The 21097-nt window shown below is 37.0% G+C and overlaps 1 protein-coding gene across 1 annotated transcript in view; it reads right to left on the minus strand.

The window, feature by feature from the left end:
- The window catches only part of LOC109091047 (collagen alpha-1(VII) chain-like), a 40027-nt gene that overhangs the window by 5135 nt on the left and 13795 nt on the right, over positions 1–21097 (minus strand). Inside the window, exons 8-62 of the mRNA XM_042759203.1 lie at positions 20867–20996; positions 20662–20781; positions 18054–18209; positions 17418–17537; positions 17093–17242; positions 16444–16560; positions 15850–15996; positions 15504–15626; positions 15141–15287; positions 14858–14977; positions 14470–14736; positions 14246–14389; positions 13666–13791; positions 13274–13420; positions 12242–12367; positions 12015–12161; positions 11810–11929; positions 11554–11697; positions 11012–11148; positions 10721–10847; positions 10190–10333; positions 9894–10069; positions 9659–9688; positions 9512–9538; positions 9355–9399; positions 9106–9207; positions 8945–9007; positions 8651–8686; positions 8511–8564; positions 8311–8382; positions 8063–8176; positions 7535–7561; positions 6768–6821; positions 6533–6604; positions 6339–6398; positions 6219–6254; positions 6048–6092; positions 5789–5824; positions 5281–5325; positions 5153–5188; positions 5000–5056; positions 4872–4907; positions 4644–4706; positions 4347–4406; positions 4127–4162; positions 3917–3997; positions 3398–3433; positions 3267–3311; positions 3107–3178; positions 2479–2523; positions 2339–2374; positions 2191–2232; positions 2024–2104; positions 1911–1946; positions 1383–1418 (exon numbers count right to left, since the gene is read on the minus strand). Of these exons, the coding sequence (XP_042615137.1) occupies positions 1383–1418; positions 1911–1946; positions 2024–2104; positions 2191–2232; positions 2339–2374; positions 2479–2523; positions 3107–3178; positions 3267–3311; positions 3398–3433; positions 3917–3997; positions 4127–4162; positions 4347–4406; positions 4644–4706; positions 4872–4907; positions 5000–5056; positions 5153–5188; positions 5281–5325; positions 5789–5824; positions 6048–6092; positions 6219–6254; positions 6339–6398; positions 6533–6604; positions 6768–6821; positions 7535–7561; positions 8063–8176; positions 8311–8382; positions 8511–8564; positions 8651–8686; positions 8945–9007; positions 9106–9207; positions 9355–9399; positions 9512–9538; positions 9659–9688; positions 9894–10069; positions 10190–10333; positions 10721–10847; positions 11012–11148; positions 11554–11697; positions 11810–11929; positions 12015–12161; positions 12242–12367; positions 13274–13420; positions 13666–13791; positions 14246–14389; positions 14470–14736; positions 14858–14977; positions 15141–15287; positions 15504–15626; positions 15850–15996; positions 16444–16560; positions 17093–17242; positions 17418–17537; positions 18054–18209; positions 20662–20781; positions 20867–20996 (4851 nt within the window). The remainder of the gene's footprint in view (positions 1–1382; positions 1419–1910; positions 1947–2023; positions 2105–2190; positions 2233–2338; positions 2375–2478; positions 2524–3106; positions 3179–3266; positions 3312–3397; positions 3434–3916; positions 3998–4126; positions 4163–4346; positions 4407–4643; positions 4707–4871; positions 4908–4999; positions 5057–5152; positions 5189–5280; positions 5326–5788; positions 5825–6047; positions 6093–6218; positions 6255–6338; positions 6399–6532; positions 6605–6767; positions 6822–7534; positions 7562–8062; positions 8177–8310; positions 8383–8510; positions 8565–8650; positions 8687–8944; positions 9008–9105; positions 9208–9354; positions 9400–9511; positions 9539–9658; positions 9689–9893; positions 10070–10189; positions 10334–10720; positions 10848–11011; positions 11149–11553; positions 11698–11809; positions 11930–12014; positions 12162–12241; positions 12368–13273; positions 13421–13665; positions 13792–14245; positions 14390–14469; positions 14737–14857; positions 14978–15140; positions 15288–15503; positions 15627–15849; positions 15997–16443; positions 16561–17092; positions 17243–17417; positions 17538–18053; positions 18210–20661; positions 20782–20866; positions 20997–21097) is intronic.

A 21097-nucleotide genomic window follows, 5' to 3' on the forward strand; every position in this document is an offset into this window, starting at 1 on the left:
CACAATTCTTTCCAACATTGATAGTAATACAAAATTATTTTTGAGCACCAAATCAGCATATGATTTCATGATTTCTGATAGATGATGTTACATGGAAGACTGGAGTAATGGCTCCTGAAAATTTTGCTTCGTTTTTTATTATGGATGGATGGGCTTTATTGGACTTCTTTTGAACTGTTGAACAGAAACACCCGCCCACTGCCATTATAAAGCTTGGAAGAGCCAGGACAATTTTTAATATAACTCCAATTGGATTCGTCTGAAAGAAGAAAGTCATATACTAGTGATGGGAGACACTAACCATTTCAAAGCTTCTAATCAACTGAACCAATTGTTTCACAAAATGATTCACTGTTTCGAAGTGCTCTAAACACCACACGCTGGTGATGTCTGCTGGTCAAAACTGTGTAAATGAAACAAAAACTCAGGCCAAAACAGGCATAAAAACAGCTTTTACAAACCCAATGAAAATGCTTTCTTGAAAGTATAATATATTAAATGCAATCAAAATAATAAAATAACATTAAAAATTAAGTGTCTGTAAAATATGCGTCTTTAAAATAATACTTATTAATTTGCAAGGTCTTGTTTTGTGGACAGCTTGTCTAAACAGGCCAGTAAAAGACTATTAACTACTACTCATCCTTTTAATTACACAAATGTCTCATTAAAAATGTCTACAAATTGATTAAACTGATCGGAGATTGTATAACCATATATGCTGATGCAGTGGTTCACCGCTGCGGGGCGATCATAGTGAACTCGCATGATTCACGGGGTTCACAGAGATCACCCCCCCAAGGCGAACTATTAAAATTGTGAAACATTTCTAAAACGTTATGATGTAATGAATCCTCGTTTACTGAAATCATGTGACTTTGGCATTTTGATACGTGCTCCAAACCACTGTTTCAAAACAAATGATTCGCAAAGGTTTCGAAGCTTCATGAAGCAGTGTTTTAATAGCGGCCATCACTACCATACACACCTAGGATGCTTTGAGGGTGAGTAAATCATGGGCTAATTTTCATTTTTGGGTGAACTATCCCTTTAAGCAACCCAAGCTTCGACATATGTCGGAAAGACTCTAGGTCTATTTGTTTATTGTTTATTACTGTTGTTTAGTTTAGTTTAATTGCATCATGATTTCCTCAATCATAATGTAATCAAATCGTAAGGTGTCTAAAGATTTTTTTTTGCTAAATATGTTTTGTATTTCATGTGTTGTGGTCATGTTAATGGTCTCAAAAAAGTTGTTTGCTGTTGTTATGGAACATGAAGGTCAAACAATTCACCCCTCTAAAAAATCTACAGTATAGACATGTTACTTAGAGAATTAAAAGGGACGTCCCACAGTAAACCAAGAAAACTGTCTCTTTTACCTTGTCTCCTGGACTGCCCCTCTCGCCTGAGTCACCCTAGAAGAAACAGAAAGCAGAATGAGTTGTACAGTCTGCTATTAAAAGTAATGATTCCTGGTGTGGTACTACAGTAGAGATTTAATAATAAATCTGTTATCTGAATGTTTAGAATGTATTCACTTGCATAATATGGTTGCCACTGTCCTAAATAACTCTGTGTTTGGATGGGATTAAGTACTGTATTTCACCATATTTAAGGTGATGATACATGGGGCAATGTTGCAGGGCAAATTTGCCAAGCAATGTTGCTTGGGCACTTTCCCATTGAGAATGGCAACAAATTTACTTTAGGATACTTTAGATCAGTCGTGGGCCCTGTGTCTCACCTGGTTGCCCATTGATGGCAACATTGCTCAAAAAGTTGCCCCGTGTATCATCACATTTAGAGTCAGTGTGTATACGGCCACAGTGACAGACACAGATACACATAAAGATCAAAGAAATGTCTAAACAGATAAAAGGCACAAAAGCAGTAGGAGGTTTACTTACTCTGGCTCCTGGAAACCCACGTGGCCCCTCAGGACCCTAAACAACAAATAGGTTAAAATACAAATCACATTACTCTCAGTTACACATACTGTCTGATCACCATACTGACTTACGCTTGGTCCTGGTGAGCCTGAAGCTCCTGGTTCACCCTTTAGACCTTTAGCCCCGTGCTCCCCTGGGTCACCTGCCTCTCCCTGGTGTTAGAACAAGAGTATCACAATGACAAAACCAGAATACGCATAATAGACAGAATTTAAAGACTATAAACATTTTACTATACCTTTTCTCCTCTGTCACCTTTTAGCTGTTTCTCTCCAGTTGTCTAACAGAAAGAACAAATTCAAAAAATTTCAAAAACAGCAGGTTATTTAAATAAACAGGGGGTGTAGAAAAAAGTTCAGTGAGACAATAATGATTTTAAAACATACCACATCTCCAGGTGGCCCAGGGGGACCTTGTATTCCCTATAATTACCCATAATAAAGATGTTAGATGACACCTTCAAAGTTTGTGTGGAGGTCCAAACATGTGTGAATTTGTGTTGAGTGAGAAGCTTCTGATATTTCACCTGCTCTCCCTTTGAGCCTCTTGGTCCGGAGGGACCTGGGGTACCCTGCGCAGAACAAAGGACTGATCACGTCTAGACAAAATAACCCAATAATCTAACCTTATAGTCCTAAATACCATGCAGCAAAGATCCAGAGTTGTTTTATTCAAAGGCAAGGTGGATGTTTGTAATTGTATGGTTGTTTATCCAATAAAATTCATTGTCCAATAAAATATTAGTTTTCAATACGATGAGCTCTTAGAATTACTGGTCGTTATATATAAGAAACTATTTGATATAAAGTCATAGTGACAAATAAATGATGTAAAAAGAAATTATATTTGCTGACAAAATGGGAATCTATGAAAAAAATTTTTCACTATTAATCTAATATCTATTCTATTAATATTCCTATTCCTTGTGGTTTAATGGTGTACTTTACTTTGTGTTAAGATAATTTTCATTTATCCTTTCATAAATTTATTTCATTTATATATTTATTTATTTATTTTTTACGAATAAAAAAATTCAGTAAAATAATTATTCTGTATAAATATTTATTTCTTAAAAAGAAAAATTTTAAATATTTAGTTAGGCATGACCATGCCTTAATTCTGCTGAAATACATTTAGGCAGTCATATGTCTTACATTTCGTCCGTCTTCCCCCGGATCGCCCATGTCTCCTTTTGTCCCAGGTTGACCTGGTTGACCTGGCAGTCCCTGAAATATTAAAAGACCACTGTTAGGTTGTAGCGGGAATACAAACTACAACGATTTGCAGCATCAGATAACAAATCTGTGAACTCACTCTTAAACCTCTCTCCCCTGATTTACCCGGCAACCCTGATTCACCCTGAGAGACAACAGAAACAGAGAAACATAACATACAAAACACAAACATACTCACAAATACAGGAATGATGAAAAAAAAAAACTCACTGGAGTGCCATCCTCTCCTTTGTCTCCTTTTAGTCCCTAAAGAAACAAAAGAACACATCAGACTTCCTAACATTAGCTATCTTATTTCTGATAATTATTCACTAAAAACAATTACAGTGTCAAGAATGACAATACAATTCCATATTTCCGAAGCCACCAAAGCAAATACAGTAGCTTAAAGGAAGTGTGGAGCAGAATCTAAAGACAAGGAAGAAATATACCCATTACCTTGACTACTTGTTACTTTGGTGAGAAAGAAAGATGTTAGGAAAAAAACAAGAAAGAGTTAAATGTTAAAAAAGCATTGAATAAATCTCATTACCAAAGCAGATTATTTATAAGGCTGAAGTATAAAGAGTAGTAACTTTCAAAACACCTGATATGTTAAGGGTGATGTATCATAGACACACTTATCCCTAGCAAAAATGTTAGATGATGAGCATTAGTTGCAGATGAAGTTGTTAGAAGCAGCTTTTAGTAGAGGCCTGTGTTCATGTATAAATGGGTGCAGACTCTCACATCTTTCCCTCTGGGGCCCATGGGCCCCTGTGGACCAGGACTGCCTGCCTCCCCTTTCTCTCCCGAGTCACCATGACTGCCCTAGAATAGCATAGAGAAAAGAGAGGGTGCAGTGTATGACAACTTCTTCAGGCCTATGCTGAGTCAATTCCATGAACATATTCTCTGGAGTCACTGGAGCGAGAGAGACTTTTTTAGGGTTTACTTTACCTTCGCGCCAGGTTTTCCAGACAATCCAGTGAGACCCTGTTTAAATAAATAAGCAGTATGTTAAATATTATGACTACTACAACAGCAGGTGATTCTGTATTTCAGGTATGCAGAACCAAAGCCTGAAACTGAAGCTTTACCTTAATACTTCTACTGCCTTAGAAGCTCTGGCATTTCCATATGGAAATGCAAATCTAGTTTATCATGAAGTCAAACTTACCCGATCACCCTGGTCCCCTTTAGGTCCAGGTTGGCCAGGCTCTCCTGCTCCAGGGGCACCCTGTGGGATAGATTAGAAAGGTCCAATCATACAGTTTCACAATTTCAGATGAACTTTGAAATTAATTATTATTATTAATAATAATAATAATAATAACTTTTATTGTACAAGTATGTGTAATCACCGTAAGTAAACTCAGTGTCAAAATAAGTGTAATTTCCATTTTAAAATGTGCTCACTATCTCATCCGAGCAGACATTTCCCACATGGACAATTTCATTCATTCACAAAACTCACCCTTTCCCCTTTTTGTCCTGCATCACCTTTAGCACCATCAGGACCTGGGAAACCCCTTTCACCCTAAAGGAGTTAATATAGTTTTGAATGGAACTTCGGCAGAAAAAAAAAACAGATTTGAGTGGGTCTGTACCATTTGAATGTCAAAAAAGAAAAGGACTTAACATAAGAATAAAACAGATATACTGTTATCTGACATAGTCTCTGCATTGTTCTCAAAAGTCATACCCGCTCTCCTTTCTTCCCAAATGAACCTTGACAGTCCTAAAATAGCCACAGTGAACAATGTCAGGAGAACCATTACAAATGAATGAAATGTTCATATGAATTTGAAAACATGAAAATTCTGATCTTACACAGCTTCCTGGTTCCCCCTTTTCACCCTCAGCACCCACAGCAAACAGAGATACAAAAATAAAGATATATATATATATATATTACAACCACAAAATAAAATGAAGTACATATCTGAGAATAATGCTGTTTGTTAAGCTGGAATCTTAATTTACCTTCTCTCCAGAAAAGCCACTGCTCCCTGGCAATCCCTGAAGGCACATATAAATAATTTACAACATGCATGTACACTTGTGCATTTTCACATGGCTTGTGACTTATCATGGCTTTTGCAGCCACTCACCCTCAGTCCTTGGAGTCCAGGGGGGCCTGCTGAACCTTTATCTCCCTAGCATACAAAAAAATCCAGACATAAACAAGCACAGCATTAAGGCCCGTTCACACCAAGGATGATAACTATAAAGATAACGATAAAGATATAGTTCTAAAAATCTTTTCAGTATTAAAGAACAGCAGAGTCCACACCAAAACTATAATGATAAAGACAAAGACAAAGACAAAGAAAAACGATATCGTTGGAATTAATTTTAAAAACGATTTTTTTCCAGCTGATGAACGCTAAAAAATTGACAGCCAATCAGAATCCACCCTGCTGTAACAAGCTCAAGAATTTAAAGTGCCAGACAAGCATGCGCTTAGAATAAACAGAAGATATCGTTCGCTGGTGTGGACACTAATATCGTTATCTTTATAGTTATCTTTATAGTTATCGTCCTTGGTGTGAACGGGCCTTTACTCACATCTCTCTAATAAGAAAATACATCAATCTTTTATGTAGCTTAAGGGCATACCTTGTACCCTGCCTGACCTGGAAGGCCTCTGTCTCCCTAAAAAAAACAGAATCATACAAAGGATGATATTAAAAACCAAATCAAACTCATTTAAATATCTAAACTGTTGCACAATCATTGTTACAAATTACTTAACCGAGCACACCTTAAAATGCTTCAAAAGCAGCCTGGATAAAAACTAAAGAACACAAGGGATATAGTACAAATCTAGATACATTCATACAGAAATGCTTCAGATCATGCATAGGCAAATAGTCACCTTGGGTCCATCTGAACCAGGTGGTCCAGTCTGTCCTCGATCACCCTGAAAAAAACAATAAACAACAAAACTTCTTCAACTGATTCACAAATTATGCATTCAGAAAGTTTGTTCATGGTACCCTGATGACACAAGCCACAATAAAGTCAAACACTGACATCTTTTCTTTACCTTACTTCCAATTTCCCCAGGAGGTCCCCGGGGACCCTGAAACAAAAATGCACGAATAAAAGAAGAATGAGGAGGAATGTTAGAGTGAGCATGAAATATATTAGTGAAAGTATTTTATACCCGATCACCAGGGTCTCCTGTGTTTCCTTGTGGGCCTGGTTTACCCTCAATACTCTCACCCTGCAGCACAATCACACAAACAGGCCAGGCTAAGAAAATGCATTCATGGACAAGAAATGCACACATTTTACAAAACACAAACAAAAAATAACTTACAGGCAATGTAAAATAAAATAATGGCAGAAAAAACATACAGATTCTCCTTTGGCTCCCTTTTGTCCAGTCAGTCCTCGTGGACCCTGAGGACCAGGCGGTCCAGAGCTTCCCTGAAAGTACACACAAAAACCATTCAATGCATGATATAAAAACTCAAAAACACACAGTGAAGTACACACATAACCAATTTACAGCAGCACTCACACAGAAACACATACACACGTTAAAATCCATTTACACTGTCACTTTGTCATGAATAATGGAGACACTCACAGGTTCACCAGCATCTCCTTTAGCAGCTACCCCACTGCCCACTCCGGGAGGACCCTGTTAATCGGAAAATAACAAAAGAACACATTTATGTTCAAGAAATGTGGCCGATTGTCTTCACAGATTGTATTAGTATGCCATCACAGAGTTCTTACGGTACATTATATTACTTTGCCCTTGCTGAATCCTTACACAACATAGGATGTTTTAATGAAATGTTAGAGTACTTGCTTCTCAACATCAGGAAATAACAGATTATTGCTCTTAAATTCCCTAGAAGTGCATAAAACAATTAATTTCATTTAAATCAGTTGTGTGTGGTGGACTTCTAAAATTTTTACCAGTGTAAATTTATGTTCCATCTGATGTTTACATAGATTCTGGGTACAAGGTATATGAAGGACCATGTAATTTACACTTGGGACTATCAACATGCAATCAATACAATAATATTTCTGCACATTTAATAACATATGATAACAATTGGACAAAAACATGTTTCATGTGGTAACATCTAAATTAATTTAGCTTATTAAAATCCAAAAATATAATTTAATATTAATATTACTGAATCAGCCTGAACATGCTTGGTCATCATTACTCTAAAATATAGTAGTTTACACACCATTTGATGTCATATTTCATTACAATTGCTCTGTTTTATTGTTATACTATCAATTATTTTCTCTCTCTCTCTCTCTCTCTCTCTCTCTCTCTTTTTTGAGAAGGTTTCCCTAACTTCTTTTGAAAAAGAGTTTATATCAACTCACCCTCTCACCAGGGCTGCCTTTTTCACCCTACAGGAAAAGGAAATTAAACATAAACAGACAGGTACATGATTGGCTGAAAACATATCTGAAACTTCAAACTGTGAAAACTATGAATTTATTAATATTGCATAACAATATCGATATAGATAAAAATGGCAGTGGCTCTTTCACATATTTTCATAGCTGGGTTAAAATAAGAAAACAAATATGGCCTGTACCTTACACAGGCGGTGAGATTATCTCTGTGTAGTGACAGGTATTTGGTTCATGTAACTGCAGAGCATATGTTTGAGATTATTTTTATTTTGACCTCTAACCTCATACAATGCCTAAAGTGAGCTCATAAATGCATATATACATAAGTGTCGTGGTATTCAACATGGCCATTAAGACCCTCAATATGCCCTTTTAGTCCACACCGCCACAAGTTCATAGCACACTATCCTTCAGTCAAACAGGGCCAGGGACAGGGGCGTACATATTACAAATTTAGAGACATCTTCATCAATAAAGGCAATGGATTCTGACCTTAATAGAAAGTCCAGCAGTGCCTGGCAACCCAGGAAGACCATCCTGTCCAGGCAGACCTCGTGCACCTGGCTCTCCCTTCGCCCCAGCCACACCTGAACGACCAGGAGTGCCCTAAAAGGACAGAAAAACATAAAATGGGCAATGTAATAATCCTGTTGTTTACTTGATGACATGAAGTATTTGTACATGTATTAACTTCTTTCTTGTCATTGTGCAGGTGAAAGTGATTTTCTTGTGTTTCTTACAGGGATCCCTGGGATTCCTGGCTCTCCTTTGCGGCCCGGTAAACCTCCTCCAATAGCAGATCCAGGTTCCCCCTGTTGTAAATATTAAAAACCTATCATTTCTTGAACCAAACAATTGAAGCTCTTTCTGTAAAAAATAAAAAGGTAAATCAAGATGAAGAGTAGAGCAGTTGGAGATAAAATTTTATTATCACTCTTACCCTTTCACCTTTGTCTCCCTTTAATCCCTGAGGGCCAAGAATGCCTGATTCTCCCTGTAAAACAAAAAAAGACAAAACATTTAATAAGAGTTTGTGTATGTTTGTGTGTATGCATGTACAGTATGTTAATGAGTACTCACAGGGTCTCCTCTAACACCTGGTAATCCCTGAATGCCCTAAAACAACAGAATGACATCAGATAATTAACCCATCTTATAAATCAATTCATGAGATCTTTTTAGCTATAATATTTTAAATGGCACTGCACTAAAGAGGATTAAATTAAGAGATTAATTAAGAGATAAACTAAGAGATTAAGAGTTTTTAGCATGCATCCAGGCCTGATTATTATGCTATGTATATGGAGGTGCATATCCACAAATACCTGTTTTAACAGTACCATTTAATAAAATTACTCATGATTTAATTCTTACTGGTAATCCAACTGCACCAGGACGACCTGGAACACCTGGACTGCCATCCAAACCTGGGAAACCCTGAAAAAGACGGAGGGAAACAAATGGAGAAGGAGAGAGCATATCAACATTTCTGATCTGTCTGCATATGTGTGTATACATATCTAAGTGCCACTTACTCTCTCGCCTTTCTCTCCTCTCACTCCCAGACCACTGCCTGGTTGACCTGGTGGCCCCTCTGGCCCTCTGGGGCCCTCACGACCAGGTAAACCATCACGACCCTATTTAAAAAACACACATGCACACACACACACAATCAGACAGACATTTACTTGAAGATATAAAATACAATGTTGCTAAGCAATAATTAATGAATCCCATAGTGTAGATGAACAAACAGAGCTAAATGTGAATGCAGATTAACTTACAGGCTCGCCTTTTCTTCCATCCACTCCATCTCTGCCCCTCTCACCCTATACACACACACAAAAAGACACAATATATAAACATTTCACCAGAAAATTACAATAAATATCAATGCCAACAAGCCAACTTTGAGTTATTATATACAACAATAATTATTACCTTCTGACCCAGCTCCCCTTTAGCACCCTGCAACAAAGAAGCAGGTCAATCGTTTGTGAGGTGCAAGTAGATGTACATATGTAAACACAAATCTGTAATTATGTCTTGGTGTTTCTGTATATGTTTGTCTTTTCAGTACACACTTACCTTAGGACATTCTACAGTACAAGGCACTGGCTAAAAGGAGACAACAAATCGAAATCAGTCTTTACTGTCTTCTTTTCTTATCAATAAAGACTATCAATGAGGTTTGAAACCACCATAATATATATATATATATATAAAAAACTTCTGCTGTATCATGACAGGCCAAGCAAACGTCATAATAAAAAAAATGATGATACAACATTTATGACAGCTAGATGGATGGATTTGATCTGACCGTGATGCTAGTCCCTCGTGCAAGGCCACAGAGGAGGTCTGCCAGGTCGGGGTGGAGACCATAGAGCTGATTTGCGTCTTGAGCATAGAGCAGATTCTGAGTGCTGCCATCTGTCACTGCCGAACGCAACTCTCTAGAGTCTGCACGTCCAATTCCTACCGCCAACACTGTCACACCTGAGGGACAGAGTTATTACAGCACTAAGTTACTCTTATGGACATGGGACAGAGCAGCTGGGATGGTTTGTTTTGTGTGTGTGTAAATTAATGCGATGGAGCTGATTTTGTGTGACTTACCATCAGCTCTAACAGCGGCAGCGGGCTGGCTAAGATCATCAGTTGACTTCTCGTCAGCGATAATTACAACCACCCCAGGAACACCATACCTACGACCTGCTTGCGCGCTCAGCAAAAACTGACGTGCGTATGTCATTGCCTGGCCTACACATAAAAGCAGAAAATATCAGCACACTCACATTGACATAATAATGCCACTTGAATGTCAAATATACACATGCTTGCAATTAAAACTTAAATATATGTAAATGGTAAAGGTTTCATATGTAATTTATTTTACTGGAAGTGTTTTTGGATGGTTTTAATACTATTGCACTACAGTAAGTAGGTCTGTAAGGGTACAATAAATTGTCTTAATTTTATTTATGCAATATATACAGTATGCAATACATTATTCCTCATTTTTATCCTCCATATGATTTTAGGTTGAAACACGACCTGGACATGTTTGTGTCAGCTTCACATACATATACTAGGTACTTAATGGTACACAAACATAAAAACATGAAAAAAAAAACAACACAAACAGACCTATATTATTTCCTGGTCGGTCATTGAATGGGGTGGCCAAAATGTCCCGCAGAAGGGTCTCACTGTTGCTATGACGATTGAGGAGGAAGCGCACTTTTGGATCTTCACTGTACATCACCACCCCCATCTGGAATAAAAAGGTATTACAAACACTTCATTCACACTGACCTGATCAATGCCTCATGCAGAAGAGGGAACTCTCTTAACAGCAATAGGGTTTTTTTTGGAGCCATAAAAATTGTTATTAAAAAAAATTGGAACAACATGACCATAGTATCAAAATAACTTTACCTGGGAGTCTCTGGGTCCGATGGAGGTAAAGGATCCAGCAGAACTGGCGAGTAGAGACAACACAGGTCTCACCAGGCCAGAGCGGTCACGAGACGCAGGGACAAGGAAGACAACATCCAAACGCCCTCCCACACACACTAAAACGTGGATTTATTAAAGATATTAAGCAAGGAATACAGCAGAATAGTTCAATTAGAACAATGTTGTAATTAATTTATTCATTTATGCAAACATTTATTCATATAAGCACCACAGACATGAACTCTTGACTTGTAAAAATAAAGTTGGTGCAAATAATCTATGGGAACGTTTATTACGGGATTACGTTCATTGCACATTGATAGTGTGAAAGTACAATTAATCAGCATATCATGTAATTATTTACATAGAAATGTTATCTCTTGACAGCCCTTTGTCTAAATATTAAAACAAGTACTTTAATTTGTTAAACTACCAATAATATAGTATATTTTGTTTAAATTATACTTGAAAAATTTCAATTTGTCTATAGTTGGAAGAGAAAGAGAAAGAAACTGTGTAACCTGTGCGTTCCTCCACGCTGGTCTCAGGTCCAACCTGGTTTTGGAAGGTGGGCTGCACAGTGAAACGGTACCGACGGCCCAGTCGTAGACCTATCACACGGTAAGAAGTGGCTGTACCAGGCAGCGTTTCAGACTGATCTGTTCCTGTGTCCGAAGAAAGAGAGTATATGATAAACTAAAAAGTGCATTCAACTATAATTGTGCTTCTGAACCTTAAACCACACACTACCAGTTCCTAAACCTTTAGAAATATCACCTTCTTCCTCTGTCCAGCGTAAAATATATCCTGTGGCTCCTGTTACTGGTGACCAGGCTAAAAGGACTGAATTCTCAGTACTGTCTGTCACACTCAAACCAGTCACAGGTGGCAGGGCATCTAAAAAAACAGAGAGCGAAATAATGAATAAAAGAAGCTAGAGAATGACAGAGATAAAACGTGAGATACAATGTGTCATGTGTACCAGTGGTTGCTCTGATGGTGGTAGCTTCAGTCTCTTGACCGTCCACCACAGCAGACAATCTTACAGTGTAGCTCAGACCAGGACGAAGTCCATCAAGGGTGTACGAAGTTGCATCGGCACTAATCTGACGATTTGATTCAGGTTCACCTAGCCAAAGCAAGCATAATACCATGAGTTTAGCTGAGTCTGGTTTGTGTGTGTGAGTACATGTGTACCTGTATAACTACCTTGTGAGGACCTCCAGTAGATTCGATATGAGCTGGCTCCACTCACTGCTCTCCAGGTTATACGGAGCCCCCCTGGGGTTGAGTCCAAAACACGCAAACCCTCTACTCTTGTCCCTCTTTGGCCCCCTGTACAACAAACAGTGATATCAATGCACTTTTATAAGGAAACATCTCTATTTGATCTGATCTTTAGTCAAGCCAAAATGAAAGATAATCAAATAACACACAAACAATAAAATGTGTTCATGTCTTTATTTTGTGCACTGTGTAACTATTCATTCTGCGGAATAGAAATGTATGTAAATACTATAGATGGGTATTGACACAAATGTTACAATTTGATTAGATGTTCATTCATAAATTTAATTTTAATTTATTTGAGTCAACCCTTGATTATTTTAAATATATATCAGGTAGAATACTTTTACATTTTTCTCAAGGAATAAAATCCCTCTCAATTTAAAGTGTAAACTATACAGGGAACCCTGTCAGTTGGCACATTACTGTAAAATTAAAGGCTAAAATTAACAGCAGAGTCCAAACTATTAATTTCAATTACAATGTCTCCTTAGATAAAAAAAAAATAAACAAATAACACTCACAATAAAAACAATAAAAACTGACTTGTATACAAATATTTAATTAATAATAAATAATAACTTTCTACTAGTATCTTTTTAATGAAATAATTATGCTTCTATCCAATTAATTTTTTAAATATAAACATTTAAAGCTGAGACTTTGTTTGATAGTAACAAAGCACAAAGTTAATTGCGATTTATTTGATGAGAAGTATGCTACAAATACTTTTTAGTGAAATTTTGTTGATGCATTAACAGAAAAGAGCATAGGCTAAAAGATTGTTGTTGGGATTTAAAAATCAATATGAGTTTATCAAATTGAGAATCCTTTAAAATTGAGAAATCGATATTGTAAAGCCAGCCCTAGAGAATACGGATTAACGACTTTTCCATGTAAGTAAATATGACTTGAAACAGAGACCAAAAAACATCACATACAAACAACACTCACCAGTAGTGACTCTGACGGAGACAGGTGGGCCCTCTCTGTTCCGGACTAGAGCCAGAACCTTCACTTCATACTGTACCCCTTCATCCAACTGCCTCAGTTCCACTGATGTCACGTTACCCCCAACCAGCTGACTCCGCTCCTCTTCACCTACAAACGCACTCAGTTTTATTTTTCTATGATGGATGAAGCTTTTTTTTGACTTCTATCGTCTACATATCTGAGCTGTGAGCTGTGACCTCTGGAGGTCACAAACCCTTGCATTTTTAGATTTTTAATAAGACAAATAAGAGAATTGCAACATCAAGGATGTCACTGGTGATTTTTTATTCCTACAGGAATTCCTTACACTCACCTATGTCAGCATTTACTTTAAAATCACTCTAAGTTCTCACCATCAGTCCTCTTCCAGAGTATTCTGTATGATGTCGCATTTTGAACTCCAACCCAGCTGACTCGAACAACCTCTCCTTGGGCCTCCACCACCTGCAAATTGGTGACACGACCCACCGTGGCCTGATCTGATGGATAGAATGACCAGAGTCAGCCATTCAGAAAAAAAACACTGAAATTAAACCTTCCTTACTGCTGAAAGCTTACAAATGACTAATCTTTAAAGTCAGCATGAAACTGAAATTGCAATCTTCTTTTCTCCCTTGTTGTGACATATATCCAAGCAAAACACCTTTTCGAAAGAAAAAAATGTATCGTGGGATGTGATTTTGTCCATCGTAAATTTATTAGATTGTTGGATCATTGTCATTTGCTAATTGCTGCAATCTCATGTGATTGATAGGCTGCTAGAAATGACAAGGAACTAAAAAAAAAAAGAATAGATAATTACTTTATAATAAACACTGCAATATTCCATAAAAAAACAAGAATTATCAATTTTAATTTCATGGTGATTTCAAGCATTTTAAAGCCCCATGCATATGATTAACTGATATATCAAAATACAAAAAGACAAACTACCTGTCCTTGCAGTCGCAGTGGCAGCAGGTCCTTCCCGTGAGTTAAAAAAGGCTGAGACTAATATTTGGTAGGCTGCACCTTCCTGGAGTCTATCAATGGTATAGGAAGCCACATCAGTGGAAACAATCTCAGAGTCTTCCACTCCTACAATATAAAAAGAAAAAAAAATGTTCCATGCCCACATTAGAATAAATTTATTGTACTAAAGTTAATGTTGTCCATACCGTCATTTCGCCGCCAGGTGATTTTATAGCCTGTTGCTCTATTCACAGGAGTCCAGGTTATTACTATCCTTTCAGATGTTACTTCAATGACTCGTAGCCCTGTAACTATTCCAGTAGAACCACTGGTTCTTGTAGACACAGAGACCACTTCTCCGGTCTGCCCATCAATCACTGGGGCAACACCCACAACAACAGAATCATCTGGCTGCAGCCCATCTATAGTGTAGGTAGTAATATCGCCACCTAGGACACGGGATTGCTCTGCAGCTAAAACAGGAAGAGAGAGCAGCTGACAGATTAAAACCAACATATGTGATATCACATATGTGATATTATGTGATATCAAAAGACAGAAAACTCAAATCATTGCATTAACAGGTCTACATACTGTTGCTTTGTCTCCAGGTAACCCGGTAGCCTGTCGCCCCAGAAACACCAGTCCAAGCAATCCTGACTCGTCGACTGTTGCTTCCAACTACCCGCAAGTTGGTCACTCGCAGTGGCAGTTCTGTATAACATTCAGTTTCCAGCAGTTATTTTCTGACATAATATATCCACATTATGTTACTCTACAGAGTGTCTTTAGTAGCATTTATTTCTATAGGAACCTGATGTACTGACAACTTCAAAAACACAACCTCGCACATCAGAAAAAGTATGAATGCACACACCTGTTGTGATGAACACTGTTGCTGGTTCCCCTTCATCGGATCCAATAAGTGCCTTTACACTGACATCATAGCGTACACCAACTTCGAGGTCTCCGAGGTCAAAGTTGGTTTGAGTCCCAGGAACTCTTCTGTTCACCTCTGTATTTGCTGTAAAAGACCAGTAAACCAATTCAAATCACTGTAGCGGCACATTTCATGAATGAAAATCTCTTATATATATATATATATATATATATATATATATATATATATATATATATATATATATATATATATATATATATATATATATATATCACAAAGCAATACTTCAATGCTATACTGTCATACTGTATTTGTATTGAAAGGAAATAATATTCTTACATTCTGTATTAAGAATGATGATGTTGTATTGCGTTGCCCCAGCGACTCCTGTCCATCCTAATCGTATAATATTTCCGAGTGAATCCACAACCCTCAGGTTCGTGACAGGACCAACTGGCTGCTCTATTATTTAAACACAACCCACGTATCAACATATAAACAGCTTTGGGAAACATATAAACTTTGGGACTATAAAAAAATACTGTAATAATACTGTAGGTAATGAAAAGAAATAGCTGTATTCAATTAAATATTTTTCTCTAGTGGTCTCCCCAGTGTCTTTTTAACTGCAATATTGAACTTTAAAACACTACCATGTTGTATTCCATCAGATCATTTTTCTGACCTGTTGATTTGGTTGAAAAGAAAGTAGCTTCCTCTCGCCCATCGTAGAGTGTGTATAGAGTTATGATGTATTCTGTGTTCGGCTGCAGACTTCTGAGCTCAAAGTTTGTGGTGCTTTGTGGGAACTCTTGCTTCTGAACTCTGCCTCCTGTGGTCAGCAGGATCACATGAAGATCATAAAAAAGTATCCCATAACAATTATTCTACAGTCATACTGTACATAGTTTGCTGGATTATTTCGTCACTTTTAGTTTTGTTCTGTAGTTTGCAAAGTTTATGTTTCAGTTTTCATGTAAATGTATTTTTTTGCATGCAGATTGTACATACTGGATAAAATTGTATTGCAAACACCACCTTAACTGTTCAGGCTGATCGGGCTTATCTTTTCCATGTAACATTGCAACTATTGGGTTCCAAGTAAATTTCCATAAATCCATCCAACTAATGCATGTCGTTATTTTTAGAGCCATGTACTGTGTTATAGCAGAAAATGATCTGAATTCAGTGTTGTATTGTAAGAAATTACTGTTAATTTTTTTTACAATCCTGGCTATTTTTACAGTGTGTTTGTATGTTTTACTAAGCAGTTTCATACTCTCTCCGGCTTTCCATTCAAGTCGGTAGCCTCTGGCGGCCTGTATGAGGTTCCAGTTTAATCTGATGCTGGTGGGTCCTGTAGTCGTGGCTCTTAGGACCTGTTGCTCTGAGCGCTCTGAAAGCCAAATGCATTAAACATCTTTTAGCTTCATCTCTCCTCCTGTCCTATAAAATATTAAAACAATGACTTCCATCTTTCTGAACTTTATGTCCTTTTATATTTATAGACAGTTACTGCCTCCTTCCTCTTAGTCTCTTGCTCTAACATGTATGTGTTATGTTATTGCTGCAGTCTGTGAGTCATAAGACAAAAAACAGTTCTTCTGTTCTGATCTAGCAGACAGTGAGTCAATGGAAAGATTGAAAGTGAACAACTCAATGTCTGTGTATGATAAATGTGCGCAAGATGGAAAAAGAGCCACACATCTTGTTTCCTGTTATGCTGTCTTATATTGCTCTTCATGCTAGCTGGACATCTAAAGGAGAAGACCATTATATGCATTTATTCTATTTAGTAGTTTATTTTAGAAATACTGCCAAGCTACCTCTTCCAGAAATAATTTCCAAATCAGCGCATCCTTTAAAAAAAAATTCTCCTCTCTGATGTGCCATTTACTGTAGATGCATCTGCATGTGTATCTGTGTACCTATCCTAAAACGGGCATTGGCTCCTGGTCCTTCAGCTTCTCCATTGTACAGGGCGATGACTATAACAATGTACTCCGTGTCCGGTCTTAGATTCCCCAGAATGTGAGATTCACTATCACCTCCCAGTTCTATGGACTCCACATCACTTCCTGAAAGAGACACAGACAAAATGACTCTCTGCAGAAAACAGGAATCTGATAAAAGCAAAATGTGAAATCATATCTAACCTAAAGCACTCACAGACATCCTCACTGGGTGATACATCACTTTATTACCTTGTAGGAAATATTTTATTAAAAATAGCCTCTTCAAAAATGTGCTGACCTGTGAAAGGGCCCCAAACGACTCTATATCCTCTGGCCCCTGTCACTCCTGTCCAGCGGACTCGAACACTGTTGCTTGAGATAGTCTCAACGGAGAGCTGCTGCACTCCCTCTAAACGCACTGCAAACACAGGCACATACACAGACAGAGCTTTATATATTAGCATGAACACTTTAGTGATGCAAGAGGAGGAAACAGTGTGTGATTGCATCTGTGTGTTTTCATATACACTACCTTTTAGAATATAGGGTTGGTAAGATTAAATTTTTTTTTTTATACTCACCAAATATGCATTTATTTGATCAAAAATAAAGTAATATTGTGAAATATTATAACAATTTTAAATAACTTTTTTCTATTTTAATATATCTAAAAATGTAATTTATTTCTGTAATTACAAAGCTCATTTTTCAGCAGCCATTTCTCCAGTCCTCAGTGTCACATGTTTCAGTGTCAATTAATATTTTGTGGAAACAACAGCATTTATTTGAAAAAGTAAAGTTTTGTAACATTATGAATGTCCGTCACTTTTGATAAATTTAATTCAACTTTGGTGAATAAAAGTATTAATTTCTTAAAAAAAAAAAAAAAGCTTAATGACTCCAAAGTTTTGAACCATAGTATATAAGGACTCACATGTACGGGTAGTCAGGGTAGCTGGTGAGGCGCTGTTACGGGGAAATAGTGGGTACAAGTTGATCACATATTCTGTGTCTGACTTAAGGCCGACCAAAGTCAGAGAAGTAGACTCTGCCCCCACAGACTGTTCCAGCACCTGTGCATCAGGCTGACCTGTTAACCAATCAATCAGGAAAATCAATCAGCATAAGTTATGAATTATGCTATGCACAAAAAATCACTAACAATGTTTTGAACTATGGCTTGCGGTGTGGAAATACTGTAAGTCAGTTGTGCAAAGTGTGAGCATGCTGGTCCTTTCGTGTAATATCAGAAATATGAAAATATATGTTTTGGTCATATTGAAACTCAGGAGTTATCCAGTTTAAATCATTCAGACAAATCCTTCACCGAATGAACTCGCTGAACTCATCCATCAGCATGGCTGCTTATTTAGGTCATGAGTCATGACTCACTTACTAAGCTGTAAGCTCCACATCTATGTATCATTAATTCAATGGAACATTTTCAGAGACTGTGGTAATAAATTTTCAATTATATTTAATATTTTTAATATATTTTTTTATTTTTATTTAATGTACATTAATACTTTGTATTATATGACCTTGGCATTAAATTACAAAAAAAAAAAACACTAGTTAACACTGTTGCATAAGTATGTCTTATACTGATGGACTGTCAAAGGTCAATGGTTTAAAAATCAAAAACTGAAAGGAATTTAAAAAACATTTTCCCTATTTTCCTATTTTTCCCATTATTTTGTTCTCTTCCAAAACAGTAGGTGTGCCCACTTGTGTAAAAACATAAAAAAAGAGTTCAAAAAAAGAGAAAAGAAGAAGAAACCCAACTTCAATATTAATAATAATAAACAAAAACAACGATATCAACCTTGAATAAAGTACTACAAAGATTCAATAACAGTACTCCACAACAGCTACTTCACTCAGTGGTCCCAAACTAAATGGTTGCTCTACTGGTAGAGAATTTATACACATGGGTATAATTTTTTTTAAAAGTCACATAAACATGAAAAAATGAAAGAAAATAAGTGGCAGTATTTCCTCAAATACATCTATATAAACAACTAATACTAACTTGCAATGCAACATTTAAATGCAATTTACAAATAATCTAATACCATTAAACACGAAGTATCTGTATAATATGTGTTCTTTTATCAATTTTCAGGGCTTTTTTGATTGTTCTATGGAGGGCTTGGCTAAACATTAAAAATGACAGCATAGCGTACACATTAAAAATGTCTACAAATATATAAAACCCATTTGAAATCAGGTAAAAAAAAAAAGTGGCAAACAATTGAAACAGTTATAACATAACAAAGTGTAATTTACTGTAATCACATGAATTTATCAGTTTGACACATACTCTGAATAACTGGCTTGGAACAAATGATTTGAAACAAAGGATTCAAAGCTCTTGAATCAGTAGATGCTTTGAAAGCATCTATCACTAGCTGCCACCATGTTCTCAGGTGGCCAGTCTGAGACACACAGTTTAGTCGTGTGTGTGTGTGTGTGTGACTAACAGCTCTCCACCTCGCTGCCACATCAAGATAAACAAAGAGTTTTAAAAGCAAGTATCTGTTCATGTCTTTATACAAAGGGTGATAAAGAAGTGGAATACAGGCAACAGAGAACAACTTTTTTGAGAGAGTAAAAGCAAATGGGATATATTTCTCTCTTCTGACTAACACAATCAATCTCTAAATATTTTGAAACGCAAAAAGGGTTTGTAGATTCATTAGATTGCTCTTACTTGCCTTAATGCATTATCCCTTTATAAGTGTACCTTTTCATAGCTTTTCATTAGCAACAAATGCATTTTGTCTTATATTTCATTTTAAAATGTTTTGGTACATCTCCATATTGATAAAACCTCTGTTGGTTCCAAGCATGGAAAAAAATGGTTTGGGGGTTTGGTACAGTGGTAGCAGTTCAGAGCAACTCATACCAGCTGGCCAACCAAACACAGCATATATACAGTATGAGTCAGTTAATGACAGAGTAAAATTTTAAATCACAGTTTCAGCATCTATTCTTTTGCATGGAACATTGGGCTGAGACAGGCAGGTTGAGACAACTTCCTTTAGCTTCAAAAACTAACCGGATTAAACATAGTGTCACACCTAATCTGACAGATCTGTTCTCTGCCAGCTCACACCTGGCAATAATCACTATTAAGGGTTTGTTCAAATTCCTCAACCTCTGTATTACAGTGGACTGTTTGTGCAACAGACATGAATGTCTAATCATGTGGCTTTTTAAGGAGACACATGTATGTGCTATTACTTCTCTAAATGATCAGATGTAGAACTTTCACTTTAGCAACGACTCAAAATTGTGTCAGTGAATTTTGAACATGCAAGCACCGCTCGCATCTTCTTTAGAAATTTTTTAAAAATACTATATATTACAGTGTTGCTTGGCCCAGTTATCCTTTTCTTCTTCATCTCTTACATATTTATCCTCCAGAATCTCTTTCACTGTATACAATTATGGTATTCACTATTCAAAGAGTAAAAACATTACTGAAAAATGCAATAGAATTATGGATAAGTATCCATATGGAACTTTGTCTATCTCACCTGTAGGTCCATAGGTGATTCTGTAACCCTGTACTTGGTCAGCTGGAGTGTCCCAGGCCAAAGCCAGAGTAAAAAACCCTGCCTGAATCAGTCGCAGTGTAGTCACACCTTGGAGAATCTCTAGAGGGTAGTTTGGGGTAAGACAGAGATTCTTTAAGTGATGCTGAATTAGATGACACATATTTCTGTTGTGTGCAGTTCTCACTTGTTCGGGCCTTGCCAGACACTGACTCTCCCAAGCTGTTTGGGTACTGAGCAATAACAGTGATCAGGTAGTCTGTGCCCGAACGCAGCTCTCGTGCTGTGTAGCTCTGCTGGTTGCTTGGTATTGTTTCCTGCAGTTAAAAACATAAAGTTCAGTGGAGACAAATGCTGTTGTTGTTGTGAACTAAAACTAAAACTATGAAAATAACTATGAGTAACTGAAATAAAGTTG

This window comes from Cyprinus carpio, chromosome A6 (genome assembly GCF_018340385.1).
Source record: "Cyprinus carpio isolate SPL01 chromosome A6, ASM1834038v1, whole genome shotgun sequence".
Taxonomy (NCBI): domain Eukaryota; kingdom Metazoa; phylum Chordata; class Actinopteri; order Cypriniformes; family Cyprinidae; genus Cyprinus; species Cyprinus carpio.